The 27850-nt window shown below is 36.7% G+C and overlaps 1 protein-coding gene across 14 annotated transcripts in view; it reads left to right on the top strand.

Annotated features, from left to right (window-relative positions):
- The first annotated feature begins 7726 nt into the window (after positions 1 to 7726).
- AHI1 (Abelson helper integration site 1) overlaps positions 7727 to 27850 on the top strand; it is a 95483-nt gene continuing 75359 nt past the window's right edge. For 4 of the 14 annotated variants that reach the window (XR_003526046.1, XM_027633822.1, XM_027633834.1 and 1 more), the window contains exons 1-10: positions 7727 to 7789; positions 10990 to 11046; positions 12191 to 12262; positions 12644 to 12765; positions 19982 to 20592; positions 21171 to 21328; positions 22343 to 22556; positions 23192 to 23384; positions 24854 to 24949; positions 26530 to 26715. Coding sequence is in view for 13 of the 14 variants with exons in the window: in XM_027633822.1 (XP_027489623.1) it covers positions 12253 to 12262; positions 12644 to 12765; positions 19982 to 20592; positions 21171 to 21328; positions 22343 to 22556; positions 23192 to 23384; positions 24854 to 24949; positions 26530 to 26715 (1590 nt within the window). In the remaining variant the exon portion in view is untranslated. Of the gene's footprint in view, positions 7790 to 8081; positions 8570 to 8606; positions 9280 to 9301; positions 11047 to 12190; positions 12263 to 12643; positions 12766 to 19981; positions 20593 to 21170; positions 21329 to 22342; positions 22557 to 23191; positions 23385 to 24853; positions 24950 to 26529; positions 26716 to 27850 lie in introns of those variants that run through there. The other 10 variants (XM_027633825.1, XM_027633824.1, XM_027633827.1 and 7 more) reach the window with 10 other exon arrangements.

Below are 27850 nucleotides of genomic sequence, written 5' to 3'. Positions count from 1 at the left end.
AAAAAGACCTGTCAAGACAGGATTCTTAAAGATCCCTAGAGACGGCAATAAAAGGTTATAGAGCTAGTCAACACTGAAAACTGAATGGTAGAAAAGTATCTTCAGTCTATTCCTGCTTTCTTTCTCAACAGAAAAGGCAGAATGGAGACTTAGATCTTGTCCTTATTGAATATTTGAATTGCAGGTTTTTTTTTAAACTACAAGTAATTTGTAATTACTGTGCACAGTAAGGAGGAACGTTTTATGAAAAATAGTGTTCTGTTCATTTTTCTCTCAAACATCAAACCATTTAGATGCTTAATTAGTAATCTTCTTCACTAAGTTTAATTTTGAGTTTGTTTTATACAGAAATTAATCTGAACATCAACTAACACTGACTTCTAAAGCATCTTTATAAACCTCATATATGACTTTGACAGAATGGTGCATTTAAGTAAGACAAATTAAAGCTGAATTTTTTTATTTTTGCTGGGCAGATACCAAAACTGACTACAGCACAGTACCAGCACACCACCCTAACAGAGGCAAAATCACCAAATAACTCAGTGCCCGTCACTGCAGAAATAAACTGCACATTAGGTTGCATGCAGAATTTCAGAACAAAACAGATTTCTCATGCTATTTAGGTCCAGATTGTTTCATGACAAAATGACACTCAGTCAAAAGTTATTCATCTTTCTTAGAGTTCAAATAAATTTTAAGACTCACTGCAAGTTATCTCAACTTTGACTGATATTTATACAGCTCAAACACAATGTCCTCTCTACAAAAACCAGCTCTTCCTATGCATTGGCCAAGTGTAACATATTCAACTGGATCACCTAGAGTCCACCTAGAAAGGCAGACTCTTGGACTTCAGTACAAATCCAAAGTTGTGTTATCCCTTGGCTAATCACAAAAGGATGAAAAATTTTAATGGCTTTGATATAAAAAAATAAATTTCACAAAACTAATGTTTTTGATAAATATGGCCTGATAATTTGTCATGAAGACAAACTCACATTGTTTCATTTACCTCTCAGATACCTTCAGAGAAGATCTAGCAATACTCCACAACAAATCGATTAGAAACAAATAACAGCAAGGATGCACAGTAGAATATTTGCAATGAAACTATTAAAGTATTCCCCAAGTAAAAAAAATGGCAGCTTTTTTGCTGAAAATAGTACTGATTCTTACTCAAGAAACCAGTGGGAACATGGAAAGAAAGGAACCTTAATACAATACTAAATAAAATATCCCAGTGAGATAAACAATAATATTTTAAAAGATAGGCTTGAAGGCTTTGAAAAAAAAAAAAGAGCTATGAGAACCTAGCAAAGGACTATGAACTAAAATCTTCAAACTGACCTGATAAAAACCCCAACCATTTAAAAGAAAGAAAAGATATCAGATGAAGAACATCAACAATTACATTCTAAAACAAAACAAGTGTATTTTAAAGAATAAATTACTTTTCTGAAAAACATTGTGGCAACTAGTCTACAAATAATATACTCTTAATCATAGGATACAATAGGGATATTCAGGAGATTCATTACTCTTTATTAAAGCTTATTGCATAGCTAATAACACAAAAGGGAAACAATTTCTTTAAAACTTATGCAAAGATGCACTAGACATACAAGCAGAACAATGGTGTTTTGAAAAGTCAAAAAGCAACAATGCTGCACTTAGTTACAGACAAATTCTAGTTCCAATACCCAATGTTTCCAGAACACTTCAGAAAAATTAAACTTGATGCGCTATTACACTGCCATCCTGTGGCAAGGTATCAAGTTTTCTGCGAACACTTTCCAAATGATAATCCACTTTCAAAAAGACCGAATTCTTGTTCTGAAGACAGGAGAACATCAGCAGAGATTCAGCTATACCTCAGAGGATGTTGTGCAAAAACTACTAACTCTACTGAAAACACAATAAAACTTTCCTTCAGAGGGTTCATGACTCATTGTCTGGAAAGACAATTTGAATCTATGGTTTCTGAAACATAGTTTTCTGGCAGTTAAACAAAAACAGTTTATCTTACTCTTTTCCTCATGTTGTATAAATATAAAAAAATATTATAAATAGATAATCTAGTATGCTGAACATATTGGTACACAATCTGAGATACGAGGGAGTATTGATGTGACTCTCCTATTAACTTCCACCCATTTAAAATGAAAAATAAAATTACTTATTACATTTCCTGTTAATACGAGATCCTAGGATTGTGCCAATTCATAGGTCCAGCCTTGCTCCAAGTCTCTGCATTAAGATGACAATTAAGGCTTGATTTTCTTAAAACATTTCAAAGTCCTAAACTGTAAACATGTTCAAATAGAGGGAAAAAAAGTAGGTTTCTTTAAATATTTTACTGAATTTTAATGGAAGAATTTTTTTTGCTCTTGCCTAGAAATAAAAAATGTACTAGACTGTGAAATAAGTTTTCTGCATTACAGAATTTTAGTTTAGGAAGAGCTATAACTCACAAGAAGGCAATAGAACACAAGAAAATCCATACTCCAGAAAACACTTTGAGATGGTGACTATGACTCAATAAAGTCAATGAGGATAAACACATGCAAAAGTTCTCTTCTAAGAAAGGACTGTTTATGTATCTACCTGAATTAAGGGTGCTCACTTCAGGATTAGAAGATAAATCAAGGATTGAACTAACATGGAAATCTTTTCAGCTCAAAGAGTTTCAGGTCTCTGAAAAGCAGCCACAGAAAGGCAGACTGCCAAATAAACACATACAGACGTCTATGCTGCCATATATAAAATCCACATATCTGGGGAACACCAGCTTTCCAGCATAGTCAGACCTTATGACTTCCTTTCAAAGCACTAGAAAATGAGCATGCAAGATGCAATAATCTCAGGATGCAAAACATCTTGCACAATTGGTCTCTAAGTTTTTTTAAGAAATAGGTGATTGACTTAGCTTTTGTGACACTTCTTTTTCCTATCAATATCATATAACTAAAATTCTTGTTTCAGTTGCCTCATAAATTACTCAAGCTTCAACTTATGTCAAACAATCAGACTGTTTGCTTTGAATACCCAATACCAGAAACTCAATTACTTTTTGCTATCAAGAGAAAAATAACGCACTGATCAGTTAAACAATTAACTTCTGCCAAATACCACTGTATCTTTAGAGCTGTTACCAACTGCAAATCTTGTTTCTATTTTGTACACTGAAGTGACACCTAGAGGTTGTCCCTGCATGTGACAGATTCTACCCTTTTGCTGAAAGTTAGGCTCTGATAAGAACCTTGATCCATTCTTCATCATTCTGAAATTTCTGCAAGATTTTCAGAATATATCTGATATCAACAAACTTTCTATCTGTACACTACAGTATGCCATCATTTCTATTTCCTACAGTGACCAAATGTAAGATAATGGGAAGCATTTTTCTATGCAAGCCCCCTGCAACTGAAAAATCAGGTGAACACAGTGAGCACACGCTTTTTAATCCATTGAAAAACTCCATGCATCCATAATTGCTGTTCTAACTTTTTCTAAAGCCTTGCTCTCCTCCTTCTAGCAGAATAGGAATTGCACACTTGTCTATGCTTTTGGGCAGGATGTGTTGTGTTTGGAGTGTGCTTTCTTTTCTTTGGTCTGTTCCACAGGCTGTGAAAGTACAGACAAAACTCATTCTATTATTCTGGGTGCTGTACAGGTTCTCAGGCTGGATTTCTTAGGTACTGCTACTGACTTCTATTCCCTTTGTAATAATGAGTGAAGTTCAAATATTGCAAAAAAATTTTCACTATCAGAAAATGGAAAAAAAATAGATCCATGACACTGACATTGGAATACATATTGCAACATCTTCAGCTGTAATGAAAGTGTTATTAGCAACATCAAGAACTGCTTAATATCAGCAGATCAGGTTATGCACTACGTAAAGTAGATCAGAAGAACTGATGACATAGGACCTCATAAGAAGTAGCATGGGGAGAAAAGTCTTGTTTAGATCAGCACATCAAACCTTGGCTTACAGTAGCTTTCTATATGGAACATTCTTAACTCCAGAACAGTGATTTTTAACTGTCCCAGGATGAAGGTACCAAATTTAACATAGACTTATTTGTTTTATCACAGAATCTATTCTTTATGAATAAGAGCTGCAGTGTTTTCATCTGCCTATAGCCCAAAGAATCCAGCCAACTAAACAAGTCAGCTGAAGAGGTGAGATGTATTCTCCTTTGACATGGAAAATGGGCCTGACCACTACTTGCTTATAGAACTTAGAGTGCACAAATACCTTGTGTTTTTCATAGGTGTAGTAGCCACAGAACTCTTTAAGACATTCTCATGAAACAAGTGTTCCTGGAAACTTGACATCAGTTTGTACTAGTAATAGGAAAACCTGTTGATGTCTAGTGCCAAGTTTATTTAGAAGGCTTTGTAGCCCATTACTACTGCTGACAGATCAAATATCAGACATCAAATCTGCTTTCTATGTCAGTGATTAAAAATGACTGGTTTTTTAACCATAACTGAGCCTCCCAGCTGCCATAGGCCACTGCCGTGGTTAGGAATGGTACTCCTCAGTTTACTGTTCCCACTGAAAGTGCAAAACCACACAAAGCTCAGTCAATCATAGAATCATAGAATCGATTGGGTTGGAAAAGACCTCCGAGATCACTGAGTCCAATCCTTCCCTTCCTTTTCCCTCCTCCTCCCTGCTGCAGCAGATTGGAGAACTGGAGGCACAAAAGGCAAAGATCACAGGCTGAGGTATGAAAAATTTACTGGAAACAGCAATGAGATAATAAAATGAACAGTAACAGCAATAATATGAATAACAAAAGTGTACAAAAGAGAGAGTGCAGAGCTTGACCCGACCACAGCCACTCCACCCTCACTGCTCCCTCTGGCTTGGGATCAACATTAACCCACCATTATGTCCACCCTGGCCTTGCTTGGCCAGAAGGGACCCCTTCTCCCTGAAAGAAGAGTCCCTTTTCCCCCTCCCCCAGCAATGATGTGAGGTGGTACAGAATAACCTCCACGTCCTAGCCATGTCCCCTCCCACCTACTGCAAAAACTACCCCTGTCCTAGCCTGAGCGAGGACAGCCACTCACTCTGCCAGGCTCAGTATCTATCCAAACACTGGAGAGTTCTGGGATCTTACATTTTAACAGATTTGAAAAAGTAGGATCTTTCTTCAGTCTTCCTCTCAGAAAAGCCATCTAGCAATAGCCTCAACATTTACCATCTAAGAATCACAACCCTACATACCCTGAGGCTTTATATGGTGGACACCAATCCACATCTTCATCCTTCTTATTTAACTCCAATCCTAATCCTCAGAGGAAGCATAATTTCAAGGATGATAGCACTCTTCAGAATTTACCATGAGTCACTTTTCATTTCAACCTGCCTTGCTTTCCACATTGGTTTGCCATACCCAGCAATATATTCTACTGCTGTGCCTGCTGTCCCAACTTTAATCATGATGAAGAGTTCATTGAGACAGCACTGGAGACTGTGCTAGAATATCTGTGTACATGCACAGTATGTAGGTTTGTGTTTGCTGGGGAGGAACAGTGCTTATGCATATTATACCAGTGTTGCAACCCATCCCAGAAAGATGGGGGGAGGGGGGGGGCAGGGCTTTGCTGGGTGAGCTGCTGCTTCTTTTCAGTTTTCAAAAGTCTTTTGGTGATCTCAGAATGTGTAAATCATTAACTGTCCCTTACAACGACATAACTTACAAAACTGTGCAAGGGAGCTCTCAGGTTACTGTGCAAGCTAGTGTATTGAAAGCTTTCTGGAGTCTGTCTTCACAGTCACTGCCCTGTAACAGATTCTCAAGAAAATGTCTAGTTTTTAGTACAGCTTGTCAGATCGTGGCTGACAAGTTAGGTATAAACCTTATCTGTTTCTTGACTGTTCACTTAAGAGTTGTACCCGATGATTCTTGTGGGTTCATTCCAGCTCAGAAGATTCTGTGATTCTGTGATTGACTGTACTGGTGTTGTCAGGATTGGTACTGATGTTTACAAACGAAAACATTGAAGAGGCAGCTTTTCTGCTGCATCCTAAACAATCTGTGGATGTAACATAAGGCTTATCAAACAGAGGTAACATATCACAATAATCAATAAATTAGTATTCTCTTGGGGAACCATTTTGTCATTTTGTCTACACTGGAAGTTTGGGCTAGGATTTGGATTAGAATTTTTCTGAACCTGCTAGGTTACAGACATACAGTGTGGCCTTTGATTAGGATGTTTAATTTATGACTAACCCTGAGACCCTTTGAAGTGTCTTGGCTACTGTGAAAACTAGCACTAGAACTGTCATCTAATTATACATCAAATATAGACATAACAAACAATGTCACAACCATACAACTTAGGAAGTAACATCTGGATTTCTGGTCCTGTTCAATATAAGGCCAACCTTAAAGTGAAATCAGGTTGTTCAAAGCCATTATTTAATGCAGTTTGGGGTACTACCAAGGATGGAGACATATAAGAATGCAAATATACCAAGGACAAAAAAGAAGCACAAGAAATTCTGAGGAGCTGGGTTTTGTTTGTATTACGCCAAGGCAACCCAGGACACCTGCCATATGAAAAAAGAAATACCCCTACCTATCACATGAAGGCATGCAAGCATTTGAGAAAGCAAAGGACAAGTAAGTACCAGAAAGAGATAGCAGCACCCATCACTAGTAACACCTGAGAAACAAGGAAGTAAGGTTTCAGAATGTGCATTCTTTTGGCAGCCAGTGTAAATTCATTCACAGAATCTGAAAGACACTATGGGAACTGTGTCACAACCATAGAATCACAAGCAATAGCTCACCTCTAGGTGGTAAAAATTGCTCACTGTCAACCAAAGGCTAATTTTACCCAACTTTGCTTCTGAAAAGATCTGACCACATTCATTCAAAACCTTTAATTAATTTCTCAAACTCTCTAGTGCACGAAGGAATGATCTAGTTTTAATCAGATTTTACACAGAAGAAATTAACACAGATTTCTTTCATTCTAGTAATGAGTTATTACTCCTAAGAGGAAAAAAAAAAACCCAACCAACCCAACACTGCTTAAGTTAGCTACTAAAGCAGACAAAACCAAAAGTTTCTCCAGTATCTGCATAGCTTAAGGACATTCACTCGTGCTGCCGTTTGCAGAAAGCTGATATCCATTTCAAACGCTAGACAGACGCCCTCCTGACTCCAATAGAGCTCGTTACCCTGAGACTTCACTCTTCCGCAAGCAACTTCTGTTAGTGTGAACTCAGGAGTGCTATTATGGACTTCCGACTCATTTTTCCAATGGACCATAAAGTATACCCGAGACGGTTCCCGGTTCTAATGCTTTTCACAGTCTCTCTCGCTTTTTTTTTTGTTTTGTTTTTAAATTAAATTCCAACCTCGCGTTTCCAGAAAGGTTTTCGTAACGAACTCATGACGCATGAGAGGCAAACACCACTGTGAACAGATCCGGAACTCAGAAGACGGTACCGCTCAGCCAAGCACCGCGATTTTGTTGAGTAAAACACAACAAAACAACCCTAACCACCCTCAACAGCCCCGTCTCCTACGCGCTGCCCTCCGCGGCCCCAAGCGACCCGGCCACTGGCCCGCCCGCTCCTCCTGGCCCCGCTTCCCTCCGCGCCTGCGCCGTTTCCTTGGAAGCTGGGGTTGTTTTGGGCAGAACCACCCGCGCGGGGCTGCGGAGGGGGGACCGGGAGTGAGCTCACTGGCGGGGCGGGGGGGGGGAAGGCGGGGCACCCGCAGCTGCCGCCTCGGGAGCGGATGGGACCGACGTGAGTGATGCCGGCGGGGGCAGCGGGGCCGCGCCCCAGCCAAGGGGAGGCTGCGCGCGGCCGGGGTCCCGCCGGGCGCGTGCCGCCGCTCGCCCCGGTGCGCGCCCCCCAAGGCGGGTGGGGCTGGGTCCCGCCTCCCCTCCGCTGTGCCCTCCCCCGGCTCCTCTGCCCGCCGCGGGGCGGGGGGCTCAGCCACAGGGAGCCGTGGCGGGGAGGTTGGCGCGGGCGGGGAGCAGGAGCCGGGAGCGGGAGCGGGTTGGGCGGCAGCCAGCGCGGGCCGGTAGCGCGGGGATGCGTGGGAGGCCTCGGCGCGCTTCGGGAAGCAGTGGGAGCGCGTCCCGCTCCTTCGGACGGCGTGGTTGCTCAGGGTAACCCCGCGGGGCAGGCGGCCTAGGGAGACCTGTTGCCTGCCGGTCTCGGCGCTGCGTGGTGGCACGAAGCAGTGCCGCGGGAAGCTGTAATCCCTTGAGCCGTATTATTTCCCCCTCCCCCCCGTCTTTCCAAGCTTTGTAGTTCACTCGGGTAACATTGCGTGGTTAGTTTATATCCCGCGGCACGTGAACACACAGTGCTGCTCCGTCCGTGCCTGGCACGTTGAGCTCCAAAGCGGGGATGCCTCCCTCCCATGAGGAATGTGCATCTTCACATCCCGTGCTCATTAAATAACTCCATTGGTTAGTCCAGTAGCGGTGTGTGTTGTGAATTTTCATTTATAGCTGTTTTATCTACCACTGTTCTTCTAGGCAAAGCAAAATGCCGCATTGGAAATTAAAATACTTGGTGAGAAAGCATTTTCATGATTATCAGATAAGGCAGAGACTTTAATAAACAGTAGAAGTCAGATGTATTTCCTTACATAGAACTGAAGTCCATAGTTTTGTTATCAGAGCAGACCGAGTCTGTTTGCAACTTTCTCTTGACTAAAGCTGCCAAATTTCTGGGGGAAAAAAACCCATCCCAACACTTTCTCTGAAGCTGAAGCTTTTTGATACTACTAGAAAACTGAGAGTAGCACCAGCTTTTTAAAACATCTTTTTAAACTAGTTTGAACACAAGGTTTTTACAGGCACATCTAAACTGGAAGAAGGCTACTGCACTTCTGGTAGTAGTGTTTATTGATCTGCAAGTACATAGGTGTTTACATTATAATAATAAAGCTGTCTATCAGCTTTCTGGACTTAAATACTAAATTTTCTTTAATAAAACCAGGTTGTTTTTTGATGTCACATTTATCAATGGTGAAGAGAAACAGATTCAGTTCAGTGTTATTTTGCTCTATAATTCTGAGTTGAAGTTCTTTCGGATTCAAGGTAGTGATACGTACAGGTAGCAGCATTAGAAACCTACTAGTAAAACCTAAGATTTCTAATTATGATCTAAAAGATAAGTAAACAAGGTCTGATGTTCTACTTGTTTTCAGCCACTGAAGTTTGCACTCACTTTCTGTGACAAAAGAAAAGTTGAGGATTTTAGTTTAGGAAAATCCTGAGGTGTGCAATTATATTTTGTCAACTTGGTTTCCTAAATGGTCCTAAATGGGTAGGAAGTTTGTCACTTAGCAATATGTAGTACAGATTCTATATGTTCTGCTCATTATAGTATAGGTTTGATTTATATCTTTTTTTATTGACCAATAAAAGTGGGTTTTGTGAACGGTGGCCTTTTGGGCATGTTTAGCACAGAGAATTCCTATATTACAGGTGTAGAACAGAGGAACTCAGTATTGCACAATATTGTGAAAAGAGCAAGAATTTAATGCGCAATCACTTTTATAAATACATTCTGTATGCATTTTTAGATATATATGTATATATGTACATGTAATATTAGAAAAGAGCAAACTAGGTGATTTTTGGGAAAGTGTATAATAATTCTTGAAAGTCTGGACTTCATTAGTTTGTTTCTCGTGGTGGCTGGAATATGCCACTGTTCCAGGTATGTATTTTTGTCATTCCTGAATTGTCTTATGTTTTCTAACATGGAAGAGATCCAATCTAATCCGGCAAAAATGCATTTTACAAAATTGATGATAACTGAATTTATTCAGATTGGGGCACTGTGGTTGCTGAACTTTGATATACCATTAAATCTCTCCTATTTCAAGGTGAGATTACACTAAGTAAACAGCCTTGATCTTACTTACCCCTGCTGATTAATGATCTATATTTACGCAAGTCTAATAGTTGCTTTAATACACTATGTAAAATGTCATGAAACTCTAAATTGGAAACGTATATTAAATAATAGCACTATCAGGAAGACTTTATCTCTTAATTTTGTTGCCGCAAGAGGATAGACAATTACTGAATAAATAGGCAGAATGATGGTAGCCGTGAGGTGAACCTGGCCTTTGGAAAGGTGTTTGTTTCATTGTAAGCGAATGTATCTGCAAAATTAACTTACTTATAGGTTGAGTTTTGGGGGGTTTTCTGTGATCTGATTTATTTAACCTTTGACCATAAAATTATTTCTATACTTGGAACAGGTATATACTTTACTCATTTTGCTTTTGTGTTCTATATTATCTCTCATTTTTTGTTTTAAGAGCCCTTTAGCATTTCATTTGTTCGTAATTAGTTTTCAAGGGCTGATTGTAATCACTCAACTAATCATAAGAGACTTTTCCATGTTCCTGTGGTCCTCAGTGAATGATTAAAGTGATAGAATCTGCTGTATTTATAAACATGTCTAGTTTTCTACTTTTCTAAATTATAGGAGTTTTCTAGACAATTGGGAATTGACTACTTGAAAAGCAGCACTTAATAACTGTAGTACTTTTAAAATGCCCACTTGATGTTACTAAGTATAAATTGCAAAAGCAGTTTTATTTTCCAGTGGTGTTTTCTGGTACCATTTCTTGTAATAAGTGTTGCTTTTAATTGTTACTGGTTTAGTTGTGACAGTAAAGCTTTGCTTTGCGAGTCAAAACATGTTTCAGTGAGTGAAAATATTGCAACCTCATGAGTGTCCTGGTGAAACATATAACAGAACTAAACTTTTTTTTGCTTTCAATAAAGTCCCTTCTGGGACCACCACACCATCCTTACTCATTTCAAACATCCTTAGAATGCTGGATACTTAATGTAAATGCTTTGCTGAAGATATAAAGTAATGACACCTTACTTTACTGACTAATCAGCACTTCTAGAATCCCAAAGCAACCTGAACACTTCTTGCTTTTTTTTTCTTAATTTGGTTTGGTTTGGCTATCCAGCAGGCCACAGCACTCTAAGTAGCAAGTGTTGAATGACCTGAAGGTATGTAGCCTGTGCAAGTAACGCTATGAAATAAAGGTGAGAGGGATCTGAGGGTACGGTGGTGCAGATTCTTGGGGACCCAATATAGCCTCAGCTCTTGCCTGTGCTGGTATGAGATGTGTGTGCCCAGGAGTGCATGTTGAGGCCCTGTGGTATGTTTGGCTCACTTTACTGCTATTAAACTCTCTCAGCCTCAAGTCAGAGTGGCTACATGCGAACCACCTATTAATAATAATCCATAATAACTCCTAACCCCTATATAGGTGAGTGTTAGGTGACTTGGACCAAAGTGGTGCAAGAGTAATGCAACCATATCCTGGCAGTATTTAATGCTATGTCTTAATTTGTTAGGATTGATGTAGTCTGGGTGTCTATTCAATTTGAGTTCCTGGTGTTTAACAGGACATGTTGCCTAGGGAGAACTTGGAGCTGTTGCTGGATGGGGTGTCAGGGAAATAGGTACAATAGTTTGTTGTATGGAAGGCTAAGGGGAATATAACACCTTCAGAAATCTAGGTTTCATTAGTTCTGCTGTTTACAAAACAGCTTTTTGTATTAAAGTTTTTTGTAAAACATTCTGAATTTTCTTGATGAAAAGATAAAGCTGTGTAATATTTTTTCTTGCCTTCAAGCTTTGTTTGGATTGCATTTGTAGGCTTTTCTCCACAACCAGTAGGGCCTAACATTTTTCTGTTTAGAGAAATGAGTTTCATGTAATTGCTTGTCTGCTTTAAGAAAAATACAAATGCTTTGTGTAAACATAAATATTTAGAGATTTGTAGTAAAGTTAGATTTGCTGGCAGATACTAATCTTTGCTTTGGAAGTTATGAGCTGACTACAATGTGACTTCCTCAATGATGCTGTCAGGATAGGAACCTGATTAGAAAGGCTTCAAAATAAATGGCTTTGTGGGTCATTATTATTTAAATAAACTGTTGGGTTTTTTAGAAGATTGTAGGACTATAGTGCTGAATTATTTGGCTATTGCCAGTTGTAGTGTTGTTGTTTATTTACTCTCAAATAATAAGTATCAGATGCTGAGAATCCTGAGCTGTACTCAATATTAATCAGCACACATTCAATTGTTAGCTTCAAGTCTGTGGACCAGTTATGTTAATGAAAATTGTTAATTACTTTAAACAGAACGGTGAATTCTGAGGAAAAGGCAGCTGGTGTTTTGAGCCACTTCTAACTGAGGACTGAAAATGCCAGCAGGTAAGAATACCTTGTGTTTGATTTCCAGTACATATTTTATAGTTAGAACTGGATGCAAATGGTAGAAGTTACTTCTGTCTTTTATAAATCTTTAATGCTGCATTGGCTTGTTTTTGAATGCATGATTATAGTTGATTTTTGAAGTGTTTTTTTTTTTATTTTAAACTTGGGGACTGTTGTAAAAATTGTAATGGCAATGATAAATATACTGTAGCTGAGGATTCAATAGTCTTTTTCTTAACTGAATACTAAGTGAATTTTTTGGTAAACTTTCCCTGATAAATAATTCTCATCCTTTGCAATTTTAAATCATGATTATGCACTTTTTTAGCAATGGTGATTATTGAGATAGTGAATCATACTCTAGATTTCTTTTTACAGTTGAAAGTGAGGCAAAGGCAAAAACCAAAGTCCGCTTTGAGGAAATCTTCAGACGCCATGCAGGCCTAACAGATGCAAAGAAATCAAAGAAAAAGAAGTTTGACTCTCCAGAGAGTATTGTGGTGAGTTAGAACACATGTAAGTTTTGTTTGATTGCCTTCCATAATGGAAAAAAGATCAGGAAAATGTACTGTAGAAAGGAACTGTAAACATTAAAAAAAAATTAAGTATAAATTATGTTTCTGCACGTATCCCTTGTTTTTGATGTGGCTTTTATTTGTTGTTTGTGTACCAGCAATGCATCCTTGTAATTTGGAGATATAGACCATAATACTTGTAAAAAGAAAGTGGCACATGCAGGCATACATTTACCTAATGCCTACCAGTACTTTGTTTTCAATTCACATTTTTTCTAAAATTTTTAAGATTTTCAAATTCAGTATTGACTTTACTTGGAGTTAATTAGATGTTTGAGGGCTAGTAGAATTATGGCCTTAAAAGTATTTGATTTTGAGAGTACTACATCTGTGTAATACAAGTATGTCCATCTAATACAGCTGTGAATTGAAAACTGATGAGAAATTGTAATAATATTAGAGATAATAATTAACTTTATTCAATTTTCTACTTTTTTCTTTTGAATTTGATGTCAGTGATCAGAATATTTCTGCATGTGCTGAGCTTTGTGTCTAAGTGGTCCTGTGTTCACACGTCCACTTTTTTTAAAGATTTTGACCTTAGCTTGTGACTTGCCTATTAGGAAGGATTTTATCACCCTGACTTTATGGTTAAATGACATTTTCATTTGTGGCATATCTGTCATTAAAATAGCCTCAGAAATTCCTCTGAATTATGGTTCAGATTCTAGTCTTTTTTCTGAACAGGAGAATAAATGTCTAATATGAGTCATATATATACTTGATTATTGACTTAGAAGATTTGGAATTTAAAAAGAAAGCAATTTGCTTAAGAGACAAATGTTCTGTTTTTCTACTTTCCTCCTGTTAGGTTTTATGTTTTCAGTATTTTTTCTTGCAATATCCTTATCAGGTGCTGGAAATGAATGTTCCTTCTTTAATATTCATTTAAGACAAAGAAGTGGTATTTTGTGTAATATCAAAATGTTACCTGTATTTGTTATATATATTAAATATATTCAGAATAGTTATATTAAACTTAGTATTGCTATTTTGCCTTATATTGGCAATTTGAAGTTTAATTTTGTGTGGATTTTTTTATTTATGTTCCTTGAAGTATATTGTATTTAGTCAATAGTCTATACAAAGAATTAACATGATGTCTAAAATATATCACAGAGAGTTCAAGGGTAGTTTTTTTCCTTTTTTGCTGGCATTTGTCTAAATACAAGACTAAATTCTTCCTCAGGTTAACCTTCCTTATGAAATATGAATTTTTAATTGTTATTTTTAAGTACATAATTATGTGTTCATATGCAAATAGATATTACTCATAAATATTTTACACTTACTTTGGTTTTAAATTTGGTTTCCATTCCAGAAGTCTCTGATATAAAACACTAGTGTTTTGGAGTTACCTAGAAACACTTAAAATCACAATGACCTGAATCAAAATTAGGAAGCATTTTTAGGATCAGTGTGAAACCTAACTTTATGGCTTTGTTGAAACTAGATTTTTACCAATCAAAGCAATTAAAAACCAAGAACTTTCCTTAAAGTGTGGCAAAGTTACAAGAGCTCAGGCTGGTATTTTCCATGCTGGTTGCTTTTAAGTGGAAGTTTCTGTAAAAGCTTCAGCAAATAAACAGTCATTTCTCTGTAAGAAATAAATGTGTGTGGGAGTGGAGGGAGGAGGAGGTAGATGGAGGAGGTTTGCTGGTTTTGTTCCTGTTTTCTTCAGTTCATATGATTTAACTATATAGAGTTTCACATATCTTGAAATAATGTGAAATTTGTCAGTGATGGTTGTCTTTGTGTCACGCACTTGCCATAAATGGTATCCTAGGTTTGATCAGAAACTGGTCTTGGTTGAGAGCATATTTCAACTGGAAATGTACCAGTCTGCTTCCTTCCTTTGTCTTTGCTCTAGCCTTTCTTAGATTAATAAAACCTTTTCCCTCATAGTCCACTGTTTCTTTGAAATCTGAGTTCTGGAGCTGCAGGAGGTTGCTGTGGTTTTAAATGACAGAATTGAGGATAAGGAGATTGCCTGCCCGCTTGCCTGTGCTGCTCTGTGTGCCCATTGCCTGGAGACCCTGCCTGGGGAGAAGGGAAACAGCCTGGCTGGAAGAGGAAAGGTTGATATCTGTAGGGCAGGATGAGTTTGAAGTCACAACTAATAGGAATGAGGGGCTTGTAATGGAGATGGAAATAGGCATCAGCTGTGTTTGAAGTCACAACTAATAGGAGTGAGGGGCTTGTAATGGAGATGAAAATAGGCATCAGCTGTGGCCAGTGCAAGCTCTGTTTTGCTTTTCAGTAGCCACAGGGGCAGTGGTGTGAAGCCTAAAGGCATGGCTGCAGATACAAGCAATTGAGACACACTCAGAAAGTGAATTTGCTAGTATCTTTTCTAGGGCAAACAGTCACCATAATTTTTTTTACCAGTTGTTCCTCCTCTTACAAGTTGTTAGAATGAGGCAAACTTCAGTTCAGGCAATGTGCAGGTTATTTTGCCCAGCTATTTTAATCTGTCTAAGGTTAGCAGAAAAATTAAGTTTATTTGGTTCAATCTAAATTTTATGGTAGAAAAGAGCATGTTTAGCTCTGAAAACGTAAGTGAATTTTTCTACCAGATGAAAAGCAAGATCCCATAATGGAGGCAAAAATTTCTTTCCTAGACTGATCAGATTACAAATTGGGGTGGGTGTACATTGGTACTAAGGTTTTATATTCAAGGCAGGACTGCAACGGATTTACCTGTTTGAAGCTTTATATTTCCTGCTTCACTGAACCTGCTCCTTCTCTTTCTTCATAAGGCCCTGAATGACAGGCTGGAGTCTGGAATTTCATGTGGGTACAGATAGTAGGAGTCCATCTTCAGGCTTGACAATTATTGTATTCTTTTGGGTAAGATGGTGGTTTTTCAGGTTTCTTCTGACCAATTCAGTACTTTAGCATCTGTCTCAGATGTAAAACCTGCAGAGCTTTAAGGTTGTAGAATTTTCCCAAGTTCTGTTTTTTTTGGGTATGCTGACAGACACTGAATAATTATGGAGATTTCTGCTGGGTTTTATCCATTTGTTTCTTGTGTTTCTTGTTTGTTTCTGCTTTGTTTCCTATGTTTCTTTATTTCTTATGTTTAAAATAATAGAACTGCTAATAGTTGACTGTATAATGTACCTACACGTTTTCTCAATGTTTTTTGTTAGAATTTGATGAAACTTGTCCAAGCCCATCTTATCTGTAAATTAAGGGTCTTCTAGCTTAGTGTGTCTACATTTTATAGTCTTATATGAGCAATGGCAATAAAATTGGTTTCCTAGCACATGAAGATTTTCTTAACAAATCAGCATCACAAGTACATTCATTACCAATTCAGTTTTAAGTAAATGGTCTTTTACAAGTGGTACATGTCAGTGCTTCAATGGGCTGGCAGTGTCCACCCCTAATTTTTCAAGGTTTGCCTGTGTTAGGGGAAGAAGTTCAGGTACCTTTGTAAATCTGGTTATGTGAGTTTCCAGATACTCGTGACAAACTCACTTGATATGTTGCCAGCTTCCACTCATGCATATTTGAGAAGCCTTTTTAAGAAGGCGTAAGATTATTAGGTGTTGTCCCTTCTGTCAGCTCTGGGACACAAACGGCGAGTTATGTGACCTGAGGTTGGCTCACTGTGATATGAGCCTTGAGTGTTAGCCCACCTGCTTGCATCTTGGCTGGCACCCATCTTTCCTATCAAGCCAGTAGTGCAAACAAGTCTGTTTTCAGGAAAGAGTGTTTCCTCTGCCCTGGTGTTGTAATGTAGCTATGGAGCTGTTTTGAAAAAAAGCCTTCTTATTTGTTCCAGATTTTAAGCTGAAGTCATGTTCAGGTCAGAGGCCTGTCTCTGGAGTTACTCCAGAGGGTCGATTCTCTGAGCTGCTTTTCCAGCCTAACTGCTTTCTCTAACTCAGTTCAAGTGTGTTTATGTATTGACAATTTCTCTTAGTTGGTATTTCTCAGTCCTGCATTTCAGTCAGAGAATCTATACCAGTATCCCTGCCTTTGCCTGAGTCCTAATCTAATGGCTTTTACTTTATTGTTTTGTGACTCCTTTGCATCTTTCCTCTCTATTTAATTACATCATATAACTACAACATGTGGAAAAAGTGGCCTGAATTAAGATCATACAGGCTGTGTATCTGAGGAATTTGCGTTTGAACTGTGGAAGCAGCTTTGTGCTGCCTGCAGTATCTATAAATGTGCTAGGAATTTACTGTAGTTTGAGATTGTGGGTTTTTTTCATTATAGGGATAATCTGTGGTGGTTTTTTTTTTTCCTATAAGTAAATTTGCTATAATTGTGTGCTTACTAGTTGTGACACATATTTGTGTATGTATGTTTTGTTCCTTTTCACTACAAGAAACACATTGAGGGGCTGGAGTGTTTCCAGAGAAGGGCAGTGACACTGGTGAAGAGTCTGGAGGACCTGTCGTATGAGGAACAGTTGAGGGAGCTGGAGTTGTTTAACCTGGTGAAAAGAAGGCTTGGGGGGGACCTTATCACTCTCTACACTACCTGAAAGGAGGTAGATTGAATATGAGGAAAAGCTTCTTCACTGAAAGAGTGGTCAGTCATTGGAACAGGCTGTCCAGGGAAGTGGTTGAGTCACCATTCCTGGAAGTGTTCAAAAGGCGTGTGGATGTGGCACTTGGGGACATGGTTTAATGGTGAACACAGTGGTACTGGATTAACAGTTGAACTCGATCTTAGTGGTTTTTTCCAACCTATGGTTTTTGTTTGTAGGCATAATAAATAACAAGTTCTAGTAAATATTTCAAGCCAGTTTTTTCTAGATTTCTTTAAGGATATGATTTCTTTAAAGAAATGATTCTTGAATGTCACAGTTGTTTTAGAAACTCTTGAACAGGTCAAAGATGAGGACTGTTTGTTTAGGATTCCTTTAGGAATTCTACTTCTTGGGCTTAATGGATTAATGTTCTGTCTAAGGCAAAGCATGACCTCAGCTATTGGCCACTGTTGGGTCTTAATTGTTGGTGTGTTTTAATCTTCATTCATCATACTCTGCAGTTAAAGCCATTTATAGAAACAAAGGTAAGGAAGTAAACTATTGGAAGTTTTTGTTTCTGGTTTGTTTGGGTTTTTTTTTAGTTTATACCAAGCTTGATGCTTTAATTGTTTTCTTTCCCTTACTCTGTTCTGTATTTCAAGTTACCTATATGTGATTTTCCACATCTTCTTGAAACACTGAGTTATGAATAAATATGATGTTACTACTTTGTTTAATCAAGTATAAGATGAAGATACAAGGACAGTTTTTTCATTATTTGGTGTTTAAACTATTTTTAGACATATGAGCTAAAAATAAAGATACCTAATGAAAAGATATATGAATGGCTTTAGATTTTATGATGTCTTAGATAAGCATACTAGCATGACATTCTAGGTGCTTTTTTTGCTAAATTTATGCTTTATTTGTGGAGTGTTGTTTAATAATTAACATTAATAAATCTAGTTATTGCATTTTTAGGTCTCTAGTTGTCTATAGTTTTAGACATCAGCTTTTACTTATGTGTTAAATTTTGTCTTTGTGTATTTTTCTTGTCGCACTGATTTTATTTGTTGATTTTCTCATACAAATACTAAACTTCCTTGGTTTTTTTTTCTTGTGCTTTTACTCATATACTTCAAATTTGCCTTTCTTTTTCCTTCATTCTCTTTCTTCAGTTCTTGTAATATTTTCCTTGCTCACCAGGTTCTCTCTTCAAGTGTCAGATGTGAATAAAACAAGACAGTGAGGAAGGTTTGCAGGCTCACATAATTAAGAGCCTAGAATATGAAGGTAGATGATTTGCACATTGGGTATTCTTTCTAGTCACAGAATACTGTTCTCACAGGTGGGCATTTTTAAGTCAGGATCTATCCTCCAAAGCATGATTGCCATTGCAACTTCATTCTCTCTGTTTTCTTCTTATATGCTTGTATGTTTTGGTGATCACTTAGTATACATATTGTCCCTCTTTACAAATATTTGAGGCAAACATGATTCTGTAACTGGGAGAAGTATCCCAGCTAGAAAGGGACAGTGTCTGTGTTTATTGAGGAAGAGTCTTGGCAAATAAAAGATTGTATGCATATACATATATTTTCTCCAAACTTTTTTATTTTTAATTTGCTTTCATTGGTTTTTAAAGTCCTTTCTGATGTTTCATGATGAGTCTCTAAGGGATTTTTCTGGAAGACAACAGAGTAAATGAACCTCAGCAACTTCATAGAAGTTTTGTCGAGGATCAGAGTGTGCTGACCTCCTTACAGAATTAGACAGTTACTTGCTGTGTTCTTTGGTGATATCACAGAATCATAGTTTGGATTGAAAGGGACTTTTAAAGGTCATCTAGTCCAAGCCTTCTACCGTGATCAGGAACATTTTCAGCTATATCAGGTTGCTTAGATCTCCTTCACATCCAAGGGAGGTAGCATTATGACCTTTAGTAACCTGGAATAGAAACTTGAAGGGAAGAGGAAAGTTTACAATATGTTTTCTATAACACCTCCAAGAATTAGAAGTGGTGCACAGGCAAATGCATTAGCTGAAATTCATCTTTGCTGTTTTTACAAGGCTGTTCTCTAGATTAACTCTCTGCCATTCCACTAAGAATAATGTGGGGTGGGTTTTTGTTGTTTGTTTTTTTTTTTCCAACTTATATTGGTTTGGGCTTTTTTAGAAGTCTTAATGGAAGTCTGTTTTTCTGTTTTAGCCCTTCTTAATATGATTTCATTGATAAATTTTGAGAAGCAAAACATCTGAGCTAGAAGTCTGTCTCTTAACTTGCATTTTCAATGGATAAAAATATTTGGTTTTGTGCTGCATGTAGTCTTCAAGTCTTCCATAGTGTAAACATTGGCATCTGTTTATGGAGTAGACTTGATTTCTTTTTTTACTGGGTATACATAAAAGTTATTTAAAAACATATGAAACATTGAGGATCAGGTGGCCAAACACCAAATGTTTTTTTCCAGTGTGAATTTTCTGTTGACTTTCAATCTGTCACTTGTAAAATCAAAACAAGAAAATAACTAAATCTTTGATTTCGTTTTACTTTGTGTAAGATTGCTGAAGGAATAACATGAAGTGCTACGTTTATCTTTAGGACATGATTTTTAGTTCAAATGTGTTTTATGTTCTTTTCATTTATAGCTTGATACCTTTAGAAATAAAATTGATCTATCTAAGGAAAGCGTGAATGATGAAGCAATTATAAACAACACATATAATCCTGAAGAACAGAGTCCACGATTTACAAAAAATAAATTGAGAGAGAAAGCATCAATTGCAGAGAAAATAAACAATGATATTGTTAGTGGAGAGAAGAAAAAGCAACCAAAGTCAAACAGGAAGAAAAAGAAATCACTGTTACAAGAACAATTTAATGAGGAGGAAGATTTATATGAAGCTAAATTGGAGAGTTTTGAAAAACAGACTAATGATTTTCCAAAGAAGAAAACACGAAGTAAATCACAAACAGATGTACTTCCTCAAGAAGCAGATAGAAAGATTAAAAATTCCTTGACTGAAGTGAGAAATGTAACTGAATTAGAAGAGGAAGAGCAGCTAATTCAAGCCTATCAGCTGCATGTGGCTGAGGATGAGGCAAATGCAATTAAAAAGAAAATGAGAAAGAAACTTAAAGAACAGATGTCTGAATCTACCTCCGCTGTTCAAAGCCATGAAGTTGCATTGAACAATGAAGTGGGCAAAAAGAAAAAAAAGAAGAAAGAAATAGCAGTTTTAAGTGAAGCTGAAACAAGGTATAATAAACTGTACGCTGTGTGTCTGTGAACTTAAGCAAAATGTTTCATTTTGTTTTAAGATAGACAGAAGCTTTCTGATAAATTGTTCATATTTCCTAAGTGATTAATTGGATGAATCTGTCATGGAAAATTATTACCAAATACTTTTTCAAAATTCTGTCGTGATTAATGTTTAGCTCACAGATTGTTTTTAACTTTTTTTTTTTTTTTTAATATCCTCCATTGCTATTTGATCTGTGTTTTCTGTGGAACTCACTCTTAAGTAACTGAACATAATTTTATGCATGATTTTATTTTTTTTTGTGGTAAGTGATGGCCCTGATCCAGCAGAATAGCATTAGCTTAGCTCTAGTCACATAAGCAGTTCTGCAATTGTCTGGAAATTAGGGGGAGGTGAAGGAGGGAGAGCAGTGAGAAAGGCAAGACACTAACGTGGGTGGTTAGGAGTGTTGCATTTTCAGCATAGACAGATGATAAGTTACAGAATTCCAAGTGGATTGGTAATGGTAATGAGTAATTGTATCAGTATATGCAGTGGAGTGCAATTGCCCTGACAGTAATTCATTACTTTGCAGTGCAATGTCCATTTCTGAGCTGCAGCATCATCTGGAAAAAGATGGCAATGAAAGTCAGTCACCTGAAAGACTATTTACATCAGAAGGACAGGCACTAAAGGAAAGCATGGATAAACAGAAACCTAAAGCCAGGAAGGTTAAAAAGAAAACCAGAAAAGGTCTGCCAGCAAAATATTATAACAGTGTATACTTTGCTACCTAGTTTTTTTGTGCTGCTACAGAAATATTTATCCCTAGTGGTAACACAGTAGTTGCTTGTTTCTTTAGTTGCTTAACTGTACTTTTGTTCTTCCAATTCTGAGGCATATTTGTGAGGAAGTTTGATGTATCAATCTAAAATCTAGAAAGTTCATTTACTATAAATAGTTTTGAGACATAGTTTTAAAAATTGGGAGTTTTTAAGCATAATATAAAAATGCATATACACCACCTTTACAGTGTATTATTAAGATGCATATTCTGATTTTTTAATTATTATTTTATTATTTTTTTTACTTTATGCTGGAAAATGGTTCATCGCCACTGTTTTGACCTGATGGCTCAATTCAAATGTGAGAAATACTGTTTCATGCAATGCGTAGTAAAATTGGAGAACTTGATTCCTCAAATATTGTGGAGGCCAAAGTAAGAAATAGATTTTAAAAAAAGGAAATTACTGATACTGAGGCATAGGTATCTTGATATCTATCAAGTATTGTAGTCTCCTCGTAACTTGTAAATGAGGAGTTTCTGAAAACAGTGTTTGGTATATTCAGGGTAAAATACACATGGAGAAAGCATCAGTTTCTGCTTGCCTTATTTTTTGTCTGTTTTTCTAAAACAAACCAAACAAAACCAACTGCAGGCTATAGTCTAGAGTAGGCTGTTGAACTGTATGGATTTTAAGTCATTGTGGCACGGAAGAACCTCAATCAAGAGGAAGACCTGTGATTTTTAAATGAAAATATTTGTTAATAGGAATAGATTATATTAATTAATACGTACTTCTGTGTATGTTCATACATGTTAAAGATGCTGCAAATTCGATAATTTTATTTTAACCTATTACATAAAGAACACTTTTAATATTATTGCTTTACTATTGTTTGCTAAGACAATACAGAACATTTTTACTGCTTTGAGGTTATTATGTTCCACTGGTGACAGTTTATTTACTTTGTTCCTATTTCTAGAAGAAACCACAGAAGTTGCTGCAGAAAATGATGAGGAAAGGAAGAATTCAGAAATGTCAACTCAGTCTAAATTTGGTTTTGCTGATGATCTGATTTTGGGAGTTTATATCCATCGATCTGACCGACTTAAAACTGATCTCCTAGTATCTCATCCTGTAGTTAAAATCCATGTTGTTGATCAGAGAAGTGGCTTATATGTCAAGAAGGATCACAGGTGACTTTTAATAAACTGTTTCTATTATCGATGTTTACAATAAATAGGTATACTCTTTCCTATTACCTACAATAAATGATGGTGGTATTTATCTTTTCCTTTTGGCACTTTTAAATGCTCTGCACTGCTGTATTGCTCTCGAGGTCCCCATATTTGCAATGCAGTTAATTCTATATTCTTTCCAGAGAGAAAATTTCCTAAGTCCTCAAAATATATAAAAGCCAAGGTTAGAATAAGTAAGCAAAATTCTTGCAGTAGAAATAACGCCTACCTTTTCTTTTTTATTAAAGAACTTCTAAAATCCTGAAATAAAGTTTAGTTCTTCGTATTTCTAATTGCTTGAGTTACTTGTTTCCACTGTCATTATGCATGATTTTCCTGAAACCCAAATTTTAACTGTGTTTAAGCAGTAGGCTCTACCATGACCATTATGCATAAATTTGCTAACGGTAACTTAATGGTTAGGATTTTGAACTTTAGCTTGCAACATTTCTATATACATTGCAAATTGTTTTAAATTTTGGATGAGTTTTTTTCTAGAATCAAACAAAATAGTTTGCTTTCAGTAATTGAAAATACTGTTTTGCTTGAGGTTTTTAAGTGCTCTAACAATTGTAACTCTGGAAATTTTCAAACAGCAAGAGGGAAGTTTCATCTTATGAACAAGAAGAAATAGAGCACATTCTTCCTATTATGACTCAACCATATGACTTTAGACAGTCTAAATCAACAGTTCCAGAGTGGGAAGAACAAGTAATATTTAATGAGCGTTTTACTTATTTTACCCAAAACACTGAAGAAAACCCTCAGGTTATCCTGTTTTTTGAGGTAAGGTTAAATATTTTGCATCCAGTTTATGCATATTCTAATTTTTGGTTTGTTTCTTCAGCAGTATATATTTGATTGATTCAGATGTTTTGTTTTAGTTAGAATGGGTTAATAGCATAGCCTTAAGATACAGAATTAAGTGGAGATACCAAAAATGTTTTTTCATAAAATAAAAACAACCCTTGTTTTGATAAAAATAATAAAGTAATAAAGAGTACAAAACTTATTAAATCAACTGTCAAACTTCTGGGAAAGGCTGGTAAGATATGAAGGATATCACTTTTTTCTTTTCACACTCTTGAAAGAATTACCAGAAACTGAAAGGCAGAATTTGTCTGCTTGTAGCAACAGCTCATTGTACCAATGAGTAAGCTATTGCATTTTACATATCTACTACTTCTGGCCCCATCTTCATAAAGTAGTTATTAATTTGTCCTCTATATTGTAAATTATATATTCAACATAATTTTGAGCTTAAGTATTTCAATATTTGTACAGAGAGATTCTGTAGTACTAACCTCAAAATGGTACCCTAATACAATAAATATTTTTTCATTCCTTGTTTTTTTTCTGTTTCAAATAGATTGAATATAATACATTACTATGTGTTTCTTTATGTTTTGTGATGCTTATAAATGAACATATTTATAGAATTAAGAGTCCTTAGTTGCTTGACACAAAACTCATTATATTTGTAAAGATTCTTCATGGAAATCAAACTGATGTTAGGACCAAAAGTATGATTACACTGCAAGTATGCTGTTTGACTTCAACGTGGTTTATCAATTGAAAAGTCAGTTGAAGAAAGTATGATTCTAAGGGGAGTTTTTTTTGTATACCGAGATAAACTTCCAGAAGTAGCTAAATATGAGAAAATTCTGGTTCGTGACAGAAAAATGAAGACTCTTATGGGCATCCCTTGAAGTATTCAAGGCCAGGTTGGATGGGGCTTTGAGCAACCTGATCTAATGAAAGATGTCCCAGCCCATGAGACAGGACTCTATAGTCTTTGAAGATTCCTTCGAGCCCAAACCATTCTGTGACTGATTCTATGACAAAAGTGATAAATTTAGGAAAGGAAAATTAAATTTGTGACTACCATTTTCCATCTGGATTAGTATGCACCTAGCTGTCAGATTTGTGATCTCTATGACTTCTGAAGTGTATAGGATTTAAGAAAATTACATGTTGTTGTTTCCTCTTTTGCTGAGACAGAAGGGAAGCGAAAATAGGTTTTTTTAAGACCAGACATTCTTTTTAATACAGGTCATAAATAACCATCAGGTAAATGCATAAGGATCTGTCATTTCTAATTGTACCCTTGGATGGGAAAAATACTGGTTTTGTAATTTCTTAAAATTGAAATCTGTTTAATTTAGTGAATTGCACCTAGCATATTTTCAGCAATTATTTTTTAATTACCATGAAGTTCATTAGAAATACATTTATATTCCCGCTGATACTTCTAGGTCCTTGATTGTATAAGTATGGATGAAGTGAGAGCCATCTCCAATGTACAAATTCAGGAAGGTCATTATCGAAAAATTTGTTGGGCGTTTCTAAAGGTATTGTAAATATTTAATTAAAGAAGCAAAATTTATAAATATTTTTATCTGAAAATCTCTAACTGTACTTAATAGGGAAACTTTTTTTTTAATATTTCCAACAACAGAGATGGGGAAAAAAATCCTTGCTTGGCTGTTCTCTCCTTTCCCTCTTCTTTCACCCCATAAAATCAACACATTAGCAAGCTTGACAATAAAAAATATGTGGTTTTTAAGAAAGTATAGAACGTGTAAGTTTTTTTTGTTGTTGTTTATAAAGTACAGAAAAAGGTTTTCTCTTAGGGTTTTCTGTGTGGTTGTGTGATTTTGAAGAAAATGACAAATCCACTAATTTCTGTACCTCAACTGTTCTGTATTCTAGTGGCATTTTTAGTTGTCCAATCTTTGAAAAGACTCCCTAGCCCAATTATAAGTTTCCTCTCATTTTTAGTTGTGGCATTGGGAATGCTGTGACAATTGATATACAAATGAGGCAAATGTGAGATACTGGTAGTTTAGCCAGCACATGTGTACCTTTTTACCCTTTTAGGAGAGACTTGAATGTGTGAGTTTGTTCTTTAAGAGCTGGCAAGCTTTAGTTTCCTTGAGGATTGTTTATTTACACCTACCCGTGTGGATGATAATCACTGACCAGTCTACAGCATGAGAAATACAGGAGAAGATAATGGACTGCAAGTTTAGGTGAAGGGAGAAGGACCTTCATATCAGTTGAATATGGAGATTCTTCTTAGCTCTGCCCAAGGTGAATCTACTGGAAACAGAAGTGTGGTATAGCATATCTGGGTGTATAGCTGTGTATCCAGGCATTCAGGACAGCCTACTCCTGAACGGAGGGAAGGGTGAATTTTTAGCATAACTATGAATAAAATGGTGGCCTGTTCTTCGTTCTTACTTGTCTGTCTGCATTATCCTTTCATCTGTAGCAGTCGAAGTAATGTCCTGATAAACACTGACCAGTGTTAATGGCACTAGGTACGCTTGTTCTTTAGTTCAGTAGAGAGAACTCTGTCTCCTCTGAAGCTGGAGATGCTACGGCTTTGCTGTATCTTCTGCTCTGAACCAAAGCCTTAGCAATGCCCTTTGTTGCAACAATCAAAGGAAACAAATTTGGAAGAGGCTTTTTGTGGATTGGCAGTCCTTTGAGATTTGGTTGATTTTAGCAAGTAGTAATAAAAAAACCCCAAAGCCAAAAAACCCACTAATCCAAAACCAACAACAACAAACAACCAAACCAACCAACCAACCAAACAAAACAAAAAGCCAAAAAAAACAAAACAAAAAAAAAAAAAGAAAAACAAACCTGAAGTGGTACTACAGAAGTCTTCCCACTTTCGTGGTACTACTGCTGTGAAACATCTTTCAAAACTAGGCTGCTATCTAAGCTTTAATCTTAGTGATTTGATCTTGGGGCATTTAATAATGTTAAATTCATTACCACTTCTAGGATTAGTATATTTCTGCAATGGGTAGTGGATTTCAAGAGTTTATACTGTAGCTAAAATACTAGAAATTATCAATTACTTTTATTTCTTTTATGTTAACTTTTTCTTCCTCTTTCCTCTAATTAATCACCCTTCCAGCTTGTAGGTGCAAATGGAGTTCTAAACATTGGTGGAAAACTTCGTCTGCAATTATATTACCCACCTTCAAGGACCAAGTCACGTTCAAATGTTGTTGAGGTTTATGACTGGTGGGCAAAATGTCCTAGAAATCGTTACCCATCAACTTTATATGTAACTGTAAGAGGCATAAAACTGCCAGATCATGTAAGTTAAATATATAATATATAAATATATTTACAAATATGCAGACTTTTCTGCAAGAACTAGTAACTAGTTGCATGTGCAACTAGATGCATGTGCATCTGTGTTCGTATGCATGGATATAAAAGCTGTGCTTGTATGCAGTATATAAAATACATTATAACAACATTGCATCTGAAGATACGTTTCAAACTCAGCCCTTCCTAGTTATCTTTGAAAAATAGGCTTACTTTCCCATCTACAACTTTGAATATCTTGTCACTGACAGAAAACTTTTAGTTTAATTTCTTGAAGATTAAGGTTCCTTCTTATTAGGGGAAATGCCATTTTAAGTCGCTGGACTCGTACAGGTGTGTAAATTCTATGAGAGAAGATGTAAGTCACTTAACTCTATTCCCTGCACCCTAAGCTATAATGAGCTGTATTTTTTTTCTCAGATGAAAACTCCTTTAAAGATAGGCTTACGTTGGTGTGGGCTGAGATGCACATTCAAGATAAATACAGCATTTCCTTTTCTAGTATGCAAGTACAGTATTGTTCTATTATGTAATTTTCTGTTTGTATTTAGAACTGTAATAAGTCTTTCTTATGCTCACTGTTCGTGCAGTCAAGGGTGATGTGGAAGGCTGGTGAGATGTGCCTGGACAAAAACCGAGCTAATCTGTGGGATTAGTTCACAGGGTTTGGGACACTCTAATTTGTGTACTGGAATGACACCTGCAGATCTCCTGCTCAGTCAGCTGCTGAGGTTGTTAGGAATCCTGTGCACTTTGCTTGAGCAGCTGTGCTTCTTTTTTTCTGGAAGTCCTCTGAGCCTGTCTTTACCATGGTCTGATGGTTTTCCTGGTAGGTTTAGGTACTGTCACTGGTTTACAGCTGTCCCTGCTTTACAGTCCTCTGTGAAATTCAGCTGATGTGGTGAATTTGTAGGCTTTCTGACTTGTGCCTGACTGGATTCATTGATTACTGGTATTATTTCATTCTTGTTCTCATAAATGCCAGATTTGCTAAGGCTGGGATTGAGCTCCAGATAAGAGCCATGGCATGACAGTTTTCTATGCATAGATTTCTGCTTCCATTTACGATCTTTACAAATTCTGCCTAGTCTGCTTCTCCAGAAGGGTCCAGATCTCACATA

This window comes from Corapipo altera, unplaced genomic scaffold (assembly GCF_003945725.1).
Source record: "Corapipo altera isolate COAL_440 unplaced genomic scaffold, ASM394572v1 2b, whole genome shotgun sequence".
Lineage (NCBI taxonomy): Eukaryota > Metazoa > Chordata > Aves > Passeriformes > Pipridae > Corapipo > Corapipo altera.
This window is presented reverse-complemented; position numbering and strand designations above follow the sequence as displayed.